Here is an 11,389-nt window from a genome sequence, read left to right as displayed (position 1 = left end):
CTCAACAACTGGTGACTGTCTTAGTGGCACGATCAAAGATGAAGAAAGATGGTAGATTCCAGGGAAGAGAAGAAAATTGAAGTAAGCATCTCGCTAAAGACAAAACAATTTAATTTGTTTCCAGCAATGGTGGCCGTAGAACAGCAGAGCATTGTCGCTACCAGGAAGAAAAGACGTCTTGGGTTTTTAATGCAGATGGAAAGAATGTGGAAAACGATCTTGCTTTTGCCATCATGCTGAATATCATGTGAACGAAAGAGCTTCCTTTTGAAACTCAATTTGCAGTGCTTTACATCCATTAGCAGTGCCGTGAAAAGTTAATTTTGGAAATAAAAGGGTTTCCTGTGTTTGCTCAAGCTGATTTCAAGCAAGTTCACCTTTTACCCCCATGCCATGGATGATGCGTAATTGACCACCAGCTGCCCGTCGATCCCAAAGTTCTGCCGTGCAACATGTTTAACCACCATTAGTCATTATTTTACTCTCCTTGGGCAGTCGACCCCTTCAATTGGTCATGCTTTTCTTGTTTCTCTGGATTCGTTAGGCATGCGACGGGCGAGCAATCTCTTGATACTATGCCTAGCCGTGGGCTTGCTCTTCTTTTTGACCTTGCTTGATCACTCACTAATAGGGATTGGGCTGATCCAGGCATGCAAGCACTCAGGTACCCTTTTCATCCACTCCTTCATCCGCTGATTGTCGCTGTCGATGCCCAGCTATTTAGTTTGGAAAGTGTTAATCCGAGTAGTGAGCCCTGTGGCATATATCGAATTTCAATTGCTGCTACAATAAGATTAGGTGGCTGAATGATCCGTGCTAGTGCTTAGATTGTCTAATCGACTAGCAAAAAGAATGGAATGCAAATTTTACCAGCATAATGTTTTTGTACTTCTCTCAAAGCCTATAAACAATCAGAATAGCTGAAGGCTACTTGTTTGACAATGCATTTCAGGCATTTAAGACTGAAGAGGGCATATAAAAGTAGTGAGAGTATTGGATCTTACATTGTATAAATCAGATATCAACTCGTCTGGATTCGGGGAAAATGCACTATTCACGTAGAGAAACTGTTGGCAAAACATAGAGAGGCTATCGATATTATTTCCATGTATGTTGACACTATGATCCACTCCAGATGAATTATAAACCGCGTTCTTACCACTGTGTCCTGGTGAATTTGGCAGCGAAGAAATTCAATCACCCTCGCAAATTTCTCGTTTCCACCAATCTGAAAGAGTACAAGGAGGTTAGAAAAGAAAGATTACCAACCACGAAGGCACTGACTGGAAGCACAGTCTGTCTAATTTGATGTTCAAATTGCATGAGCCATAACAAAGTACTACTTCATTATTACTAGCATATATTGATTCATTTCCTTACTGAAATAAGAAATATGCATATAATTCCATTAGATGATGGACTTCAGGGCATACTATTTACTCGTGAAACCAGGGCCATCCATAACTTGAACACAAAGGCTAGTATCTGTAAAACTAACAGATACTGATGTATCTAGAGCTATGGTGGATTCTAAAATTTAATACTGCTACCCTCCACAGGCTACAGGGCACAAACATAAGTTTCACACAAGGGGAGGCAAGCTCAAATGTGAAAAGCTACAAAAATCCACAAAAATAATCTGTTAGGATAGGTCTTCAGGCGACATTGTCGAATTACATCAAGTTTTTGTTTTCAGAAAAATGACTTCCTTCTAGAAGAAAACATCATCCCTAGTGCATATATTTGTAAATTTTGTAATAGTGTATGTCCAGAAAGTTGCAAGTACTGAGAGCTATCGATGCATCCAAGTGGGGAGTGAGGAAAGGTTCTCGGCGAGTACAACTGACATGGACATGTACAGCATATTAGCAATAGTAAGGGTCAAGATACCGATGTCTTTGGCATACACAATTTTCTTGTTGGCGCGATGACATCTTCATCAACCAGAGACTTGACGAGGCAAAGCCAAGCATGCCTTCCCCATCACAGCGATCTTTTTCTCCTGCTGGCTACAACCAAAGACACGTTGCTACGATGGCCCCGCCCCCGGGCAAAGAACAGACCAGTACGGCATTACTTCTAGGCTACGGCGCTGCTGCGTTCTTCCCCCAAAATAATCAATGTTCTGTGGTTGCAGCTAACTGCCGATTTGATCGGCCCCGACAAAAATTACCGCTCAAATCGCCCAAGCAAGACAGCCCAGCAACCTGCGTGAATGCGAGATCTCTCACGGGATAGTAACCTGAGGCGTATTTCTGAGCTTGCTGGTCGCGTGAGGCAAGCAACGGCGAGAAAAAAGTGCCCGCACCTTGAACTTGGACTGCCGCAGCTTCGGCGCGTTGGCGACCGACTGGAAGTTCACCACGACTGCGGATCGGGAGCCACGAGAGGAGTGAGCGGAGATCGGACGGAAGAGGAGGAAGAGGCGAGTGGGGAAGGGATCTAACCCTTCCTGTGGTTGGCGTCGGCGGCCATCGCCGAAGGGGAACGGAGACGAGGGAGTGAAGAAGGAGGACGAAATTTGCGGGAAGGCCCTCGTGAGAAGGGCTCTGTAGGATGCGACCCTTGCAGACGGGTTTTGGATTTGGATTGGGGATGGGTTTTCGTGCGAGAGCGCCGGTTTGGCTGATCCTATTTGCCGCCCGCGGCGGCAAACAGTATGGAGAGCCAGTTAGGTTGTCCGCATGAGGCTCAACCAGGCCCAAGAAGAGTTTGAGCGTGTTCGGTCCTGCATAAGAGGATAAATGCATCTGTTATCTAGAATTGAAAATTTATGTATAGATATAAAATCGTAGATGCTCTCCCGAAAGAAAAGTACTCCCTCCATCCTAATATAAGTCATTTTACATATTCAAATAAGGGACTATATAGGAGCAAAATGAATGAACCTACACTCTAAAATATCTCTATATACATTCATATGTAGTTTATATTAAAAAGACTTATATTTAGAAACGGAGGTAGTGGATGCAAATCTGAATGAAAAAAATGTTTAAAAAAATGCCACGTAAGAGCATCTATAGCCGGGCGCCTCAAATCCGCCTCATACGTCTGGGCGGGCCGTCCGGTCACGATTTTTTGATCCAGACAGGCCCCTCAAACGGCCCTCAAACACCCGGGCTGACCGGCACTCCCCATATTCAGCCCAAATACGGGGCGGATATGGGGGCGCACGGGCGCGCTTGGGCATGCCCGCCACGTCGGAGCCGTCCCACGCTGGCCCACCCGACCCCACATAAAATCCTCCCCATCCGCTCGCCGGACCAAACCCTAGCCACTTCACTTCCCACCTCTCCACTCCCCTTCGTCATCCAAGTTCGTCTCTGGCATGGCGGGCAGCGGATCCGAATCCTTGACCTCCAGATCCGTCGACTCCGAGCTCATCTCACGCGGCCCGTGCGAGGGATGGTCGTCCAGCTTGCACTCCGCGCGCCCGGGAGGACTCCATCCATCGGGAATCCATTGCGTCCTTCCAAATGGTGCATGGATCCGGCACTAGGTCGGCCGTAGATGCCTCGCCGGAGGTCGTACGGTCCGTCTGGCATCCGGACGCGCTGGCGGACGCGCAACCCCTCCCGTGGCGTGCCGATATTGGGATGCACCATTGTCGCATGAGGCCATGGCACGTCGTGCACACCATGCAAGGCACCGGGGGCAGGAGGCGGTGGCAGCCCTCGCGGCGGCGAACGTCGGCGAGACGGAGTCACATTCTCCGGCGTCCCGTATGACGCATCAGTGCGGGCGCCGCAACCGCATCATGATGGACGTCGGTGGCTCGTCCCCAGAGGGATCCGTCGTTGATCTGACCTCCATCGACACCAGTCGGGTTCCGGTCTCCGATTAGGAAGAGTAGGGCATGGGAGACGATGGTGCCTTTGAGTCCCTTGAGCCGCCTCGTGTCCCATGCCCTACCCTACCTTGTCGACGACCAGACCAACACTATGAGGGGTGCAGCCAGCCGCCGGACATGGCCAGGACGGAGCCGGGCGTGCGGGAGCAAAACCGGACAAAGCTCCCATCAAAGATCGCAGTATTACATGTAATAATATGGATTTGAGGTTTCTAATTTGAGGTATCTGGATGTGAAATGCATTTTTTGATGCGTGACCGATCACTATCCGCGAACATGTCTGGGCACATCTGCGGCGTATAAGGGATCGGATTTGCCAAGTCCGGGTGTAGATGCTCTAATTCCACGCGGCACCATGCTGCATGCACTCTTTTTTCAAGATTGTGGCATGCACTTGCTAAGCACGCAGTAGACCCACGTATTTTTGCAGCGTGAAAGTGAAGGGATTGGTTAGCCTAGTCACAGTGGAGAGTAACTTAGACTACTAACATACTGACGGCGGCAATGGTCGTTTGGTTATCCATAGATCTCAATTTATTATGTTTGGAGTGTTTTGTACTTCAGGTGAATCTTTATAATAGATCTTATACTTTCGCAAAAATAGCATACATATATTACTAATCTATATTGCTACCTTTTATAGTGGGTAGTGTTATAGTTGTGGTAACATAGAGAGCTTTATTTATTACTTTGTAGAGTCATTTTATGTTGAAATTGCTAGGAGGGTTGGGTATTCATGACCTTGAGGTTAAAAATACTACCCTCCTTGGCAAATGGTTATTTAGGTTGTTGACGAAAAATGGTGTATGGCAAACCCTCCTAATGAGAAAATACGTGGGCTCAAAAGCAGTGTCCCAAATATATTGGAAGTCGGGGGACTCACACTTTTGCTATTAAAGACGAACCGGAAATTAGATTCTGGGAGGCTAAATGGCTAGGTAATGCTACACCCCGAGAACAATATCTTGCTCTATACAATATTTTGCGTCACAAGGGTGACACTATTGTGACGGTTCTGGATTCCTTTCCGCCGAATGTGACGTTCAAAAGAGAATTAATTGGTCCCAGACTGGAATTGTGAAACTCTCTGTCGGATTCCGGGCTCCACAGACTCATGAAAGGTTCGAACTCAGGGGCATGTGCGAAGAACTCAACCTCTCAAGCCGATCGATCCGCTGCTCTCATGACCTAGCTCGATGAACAAGAAGGACAAAAGACACGGCAGTTTACCCAGGTTCGGGCCACCTTGTGGTGTAATACCCTACTCCTGCTTTGTGGTGGATTAGCCTCGCGAGGGGCTGAGGATGAACTAGTACAAGTGGAAGAACAACTCAGGAGGCATGTTCTTGTGATGAGCTCTTGGGGATTCCATGATCTGATCACCCAGTGAGTCGATCCTCTGATCCCTTTCTACGGTGGTGGCTAGACTATATTTATAGTGGCCTCGGTCCTCTTCCTCCAAAACTTAGCGAGAAGGGATCCCACAACGGCCAAATTTGAAAAGGGACAAGAAGTACATCTAATCTGACGAAAAGTGGTCTTCGACTGCAAAGCCTCTGAGCGTGACGTCATGGTGGGCTCGGAGATGACATCCATCCAGCTGTCCTAGCGGTCTTGGTCTTGTTGCACGCAAATGGCAACCTTTGGCTGATTCCTTTGGACTCCACACCTACGCTTGCCTCCTTTGCACCAAAGAGGAAATCTGCCGCTCTGCGCCCGCTGGCGCACACCTGGCCTTGGTCGTCATGGCTGATGTCATTTCAGCCTCGTGAGGCTGGGTCTTGCATAGAAATCTCCGCTTTGTAAGGAGGAGACATGTGGAGGCCGCTGCCTCAGGAGGTCTTGGTGTCGTCTGCCTCGCGAGGGTCTTGTGATGTAGGGCGGAACCCTAGGGGCCGATCGTTCACGTTTGGAGAGGATCCCTACGAGGGGCACGAAGAACACGAGGAGGGGAAGAAGGAAAACACGAGAGAAACACGAGAGAAACACTCAACCGACGAGAATAAGATCACACATGCGCTAGATCATCGAAACACAAGAGATACACGATCCAAATCCAACAAAGGATGATACATAGGGTAACCGATTCTTCTCCAAGAGGAGGACTTGAATCCGCGGGGGGATCTTCCTGTAAAGGGGTCTGAAATCCAGGTGGATCTTCTCCGAAGAGGCCGCGGTCTCTCACAAGGAGGAGATCCGTATGGATGAGCGAAGCTCTATCTCACAAATGAGCTAAATCAACGCTGACCCTAGCTAGGAGGAGGTGTAGGAGTATATATAGTCATGGGCCACAAAGGGGTAAGTGGGGGATACATGGGCCTCGGCCCGATACTATGCGCACAGACAGGTGTCGGACGTCCGGTGGGTTCCGATCGTCCGGAGGCTCGGGACGGTCCGGACGTCTGAAAGTCTTCGGACTTCCGTAGATATCATTCTGTTGCCGTGGCGCCAGTCGTCCAGAGGCACTCGGTCGTCCGGGTCCTGGGATGTGTCGGACATCTGGTCCTCATCGGTCGTCCGGCCGCTATAGCATTCACGGGCTGACTCTTCAGGCTGGTGGAGGCTCCAAGCGTCGGATGTCTGACGGGGTCCAGTCGTCCGGAGGCTGTAGACTTCGGGCAGCTTCTTCTCTTGGTCCTTGTACTTTGTGTCCTCGCTAGATCGTCTGTTGGATGTGGTGGCTCCGTGGCTTTCCTCTAAGTACCTGATCATGCATAGCACACACGTTGGAGGTAGTAGCCATGTCTCACATGTAGAAAGTGAAGGTTCAGAGAACAGCGAGTTCACCTTGTGTCCAATGGCGTATAGTTGAGGTCTCGTCATATGTCCTCTTGGGGTTTGGAGAGTAGTCGGAGTGTACATGGGGATGAACGTGGGATGCTCCGCATCATCTCCCCCTCCCCCCCCTTGGGAAAGATCTGACCTCGGATCGTGATCTTCATCACCATGGAAATGGTTGTCGTGGACGGACGTGTAGTTGGACAAAGTTGAAGACATGGCGCAATCCAAGTAGTCCAAGGTGTCTCCGGAGTGATAGAAATGCAAAAAGAGCAAACACAAGCGACACTTGGAAATACAATGGTTACCGCACACAAAGTGTCCATCATGTAAGAATGAGTCTATGCAGCAAGATAGTGTGTGACAAGGCACAAGATGCTTATCCAAAAGATGTAGAATGAGATGTAAAGCATTCATGGGAGCAAATGCAATCATTGTGCACACAAATGTATGATGAATATGATCAATGCAACCACGGTGAAAAATGATGTCATAGTGAGACGGTTTATCAATAGCATGAATATGGCAATGAATGCTCAACATGTGTATGTAACCATGTAATTGATGGTATACAATATGATCATGATGTATGAATATGCCATCAAGGTAGATCACAACAAATTTGCTAAGGAAATGCACAAGCTCAAATATCATGGATGACATGGAAATAGATGCAACAAGACAAGCATAATGTGAGTTAATCCATGCATACGGTGCAAACTTGTGGTGAGTATGAAATGTCCATCGAGCATGACATGTGTGAGCACAATCAACAAAAATGGAGGTGGTGGTATACCAATGCTCGATGCCGAGGCATAAGTGGAGTTCCGAAGGTGCATCCAATAAGTGCGAGCGCTCCTCGATGTGAAGGTCCATAGAGCCAATCTCCAATGTCGCTCCTCCATTCGCGAGATGTATCATGTAGACAACAAGAAGGAAACAACAATGAAAGAGTGACACATCCAATATGCGTATTTGAGGATGGCTCAAATGGAAAGAGTTCACCTTTATGAGAATGTTGAAAATGATGGTGTCGCGCATCGTGTACGCCTCCGCATGACCAAGTTATCTCGTCATGGTACCGCCTTGTGAATCCTTCAAAACGAAAGAACATGACAACCACTCGGAAAAACAAATGAGGTTAGCGGAAATGCAAAATCTATCATTTGTGTGGTAAGATACCCAACAACTGTATGCATCATGCTCATCATAAGAAAGGACAAGGGAGCATTTATAGTATGGGGGAATATGATGCGATAACAACCAAATACAATAGGCTCATAAAACAAGCATGCATCACAAGTAAGGTGTCAAAGTCTCCAAGAGCAATAAGCACGGTTGCACTCAATACAAGTGGATATGAGAAAGGTAACTAATGGAGGCAAGTGACAATGAGCAAGATATATCATGTGAGAGGCATGAACATATATGTCATCAACCCAAGAAAGCGAGTAAGAGTGGAACATGGGTGATGCAACATACCAAGCAATCATAGCAATCAAGTCAAGCAAGCTAGTAGTGCGAAGATGCAACATACTAGAAGGAATCATGGCAATCATGTCATGTGTGGAAATAGTGGGCATGAATAATGCACATGACATATCACAAGCATGAAAGCAAGATGTGAGAAAATTAGCATGAATGTATTGGTGAGAAGCCATATGTAAATAACAATGGGTCATCATGACTCTCCCAACACAACAAACATCAATAGAATGGAGCACAAAGAAATCATGGCAATAGATACAAGTATCTCCACCAAGAATGCAAATACATATAGAAGTAGCATAATGGTGAATCATGGGTAGATGCAAGCAAGGGTCACAATTGCATGGCAAAGGCATAGAAAGAGGCATAGCATGCAAAGTGAACACAATAGAATGGGCATAAGGGGACAAATGGTAAATAGCCCATAGCCGTGTGAGAGCCAAGTAGAATAGAAGCGCGTAGTACTTGCGCGAAGGGAACGGTGGTAAGGATAGTATACGGGATCCCAAAGCGTCGTTGCTCTCAAGAGCTCATTTTTCAACTCTTGGGATTGAGAGGTTGATGAGTATACATGAGTACCTACACAAAACAAAGACAAAGAGAAAATTGTGTGTGTGTGGTATATGTACACGTCATCCATCATGATGCGCACGTGTATGTGTTGGTTAGCACAAAATATCCAATGCTCAAATAAATGAGATGCGTGGTATAGAAACATGTCATCCATCATGAGAGGTTTGTTATTATGTATGCCATAATGGAGACTCAAAGGATGTAATGCATCATGAGAAATATCTATAGCATGGTTATACATGGAATGCATATGGTGCAAACAATCATGGAAATCATGCAAAGGATGGGGTGAATCAAAATCTCCAAACATGTATGAGGAAACTATGGGGGTCTCCTCATGAGCATTAATGGGAACATCACATGGAGAATATTGACAACATCCAAAACAATGCATAGTTGGAACAATTTGATCATGGCATGACATAGTAGATGAATTGCACAAATCATGTAAAGGAAGCATGGAAATATCATCACATGTAAAACAAAAGCCAATGACCATCATCTCGTCATCTATGCCATAGGTGCAAATGGGATTGATTTTAATTGGGCATGCATAGTTACTATGTTGAGATTGTAAAGATACAATATGGGAGATCTCACTCATAGCAGATGACAAGTTCAATGGATTGTCAAACATGGAGTGACCAATAGAATTTTCACATGATTTTCTATGGAGCATAGCATCACAACTAGGCAACTCAACATGCTCATCATCATATTCATCATAAATAGGTAAGTCAAGACATGATGAAGTCGCACTAGCATGAAGCATGGGAATAGTTGGGTCAACATCATGGGAGCAATCATTGGTAAGAGAGTCCACTAGTGGGACAAGAGAAGCACCATCACCTATGTTACCTTTGGAGCATCGCTCATGTGTTGTAGGTGAGGTGTGGGAGATCCACTCGTTGTCATCTTCATCTTGATGGAACCATGTGGGGGTGCATCATCGTCCACCATGGCCATCGTCGTCTCTAATGGAGGAATAGAATCGTCAAGGATAGGCATGTTGTCATGTAGGAGACCTAGCACCAAAAAAGAAAACACACTAGGAGTAGAGGTTAAGTCGTTAGAAATCATAGTGGCCTCACATGCCGTGTCAACTACCTCACTCTCTAAGTGTTGTGGCTCACTCACTCCCTCAAGGATGCTCTCACTCATATGGTTGGTGGGGTCACTCAAATGGCGCTCAACCTCACATAGGATGTGTGGCATGCTCTCATGTGTGGGGCTAGTGGTGGCCACACTCATCCTCTCAAAGGAAATGCTCTCGATGTCACATATGGTGGAGTCACTCATCTCTCTCATGGGGTGGTGGCTCTCCTCACATGACAAATGGGGCATCTCGACATATGTGGGTGTCGGAAAGATGTAGGTGCAAATGTCTCCATGCTCAACTCCTATCGCCGTGGTCGAAGGGGATGGCCCTTGCTCGACCTTCTTGTCACCGTCTTGGTGTTGGAGGCCCATATGATGTGGCACCTCATAGCTCGTCTCCATGAACGAAGGGAGTTTCCCATGCTCGGCCATCTTCCTTGAGGGGCTTCCGAAGATGGAAGTGTCGCCCTCGCTTGTAGGTAGTCGCCTTGGACTTGATGAAGTCGATGTAGGCGTACTCGTGGGAAGTAGGCGAAGATGATGTACGTCCAAAGTCGAAGATGCCTTGATAGCACTTGGCGAAGATGCCGAAGTGGTTGTTGTAGACGTAGCGCCGTCTTGGTGGTGGTCATCTCGCGGTCTTCTTTTGTGCTCATGAAGCTTCGACTTGGCGTGATGATGATGATGATGTGGAGCATCTTCATGATGATGATGTCGTTGTCGTGCTTGAGCTCCTTGGCATTCATCGTCGTCGTGCACATGATGCTTGGAGGTGACTTGCCCTTCATGACGATGTTGATCACGCATGTGATGGTGGTTGCCATGTAGATGTGGACATGGACGAATTGCACTTCATCGTTTTCGCGCTCCGAAGACTTGTGGCTTGAATGTCGCTGCCTTGAAGATGACGAAAGGGAAGAAGACTTGATCAAGGCCCGAATCTCCTCCATCATTGCATCTTGCTCCTCTTTATGTGTGTAAAGCTTCTTGTCGATGTAGTCCCTTTTCCTTGCTTCGGAGTGATGAATGTCGATGGAGATGTTCTCGATGCACTCTCTCAATCTTGATTGTGCGCCTTGCATTTGTCGTTGTAGATCGAAGATGGACGCTTTGGTGATGTAGTTGTTCACGCCGTCGTTGATGTCAAGGACCGGAGATGAAATGCCTTGCCTATCCATCACAAGACTCGAGCAAATGTGAGTGGGAGAAGGAGAAGAACTAGACCAAATGTACCTCGACCGATGTTGAAGATGGATCAATGATCACTCAAATGTGTAACAAGGAAATAGCACAATTGGTACCAATTCTTGTCGGTTCTCACACCTACACAAGTAAAGCTTATGGTGGAGCTTGGTGAGGATAGTGGCACAAAAATTTGATGCAAAATGTTAGCAAGAGTCAATAATGTTGAAAGAGATTCACAAATTTGCAAGCGAAACAAGTAGACCAATAGCAATAGAATGGCACACGGAAACACACACACACAGATAGATAAATGGGGTCGTGCAACCAAGGAATGAGCACAAAATGTGGAGTCCACGGAAAATGCTCGTGTTGCACAACTCAAGAGAGACGCTAGCATGATTGCTCAATAGGCGGATA

General features: G+C 46.8%; 1 protein-coding gene across 2 annotated transcripts; it reads right to left on the bottom strand.

The window, feature by feature from the left end:
• Positions 1-207: 207 nt before the first annotated feature.
• Positions 208-2,563, bottom strand: LOC119338320 (ubiquitin-like protein ATG12). Of its 2 annotated transcripts, XM_037610615.1 has the most exons (5): positions 2,448-2,545; positions 2,309-2,367; positions 1,160-1,228; positions 1,005-1,067; positions 208-716 (listed from the first exon to the last, which is right to left on the bottom strand). In XM_037610615.1, exons 1-5 carry the CDS (start codon positions 2,473-2,475, stop codon positions 618-620), a joined length of 318 nt encoding a protein of 105 aa, XP_037466512.1. In that variant the 5' UTR covers positions 2,476-2,545; the 3' UTR covers positions 208-617. The 2 variants fall into 2 exon arrangements, 1 of the variants encoding a protein (XP_037466512.1); XR_005163914.1 differs by having other exon boundaries at positions 208-754; positions 2,309-2,563.
• Positions 2,564-11,389: the final 8,826 nt, after the last annotated feature.

Source organism: Triticum dicoccoides, chromosome 7B (genome assembly GCF_002162155.2).
Source record: "Triticum dicoccoides isolate Atlit2015 ecotype Zavitan chromosome 7B, WEW_v2.0, whole genome shotgun sequence".
NCBI classification, from domain to species: Eukaryota; Viridiplantae; Streptophyta; class Magnoliopsida; order Poales; family Poaceae; genus Triticum; species Triticum dicoccoides.
This window is presented reverse-complemented; position numbering and strand designations above follow the sequence as displayed.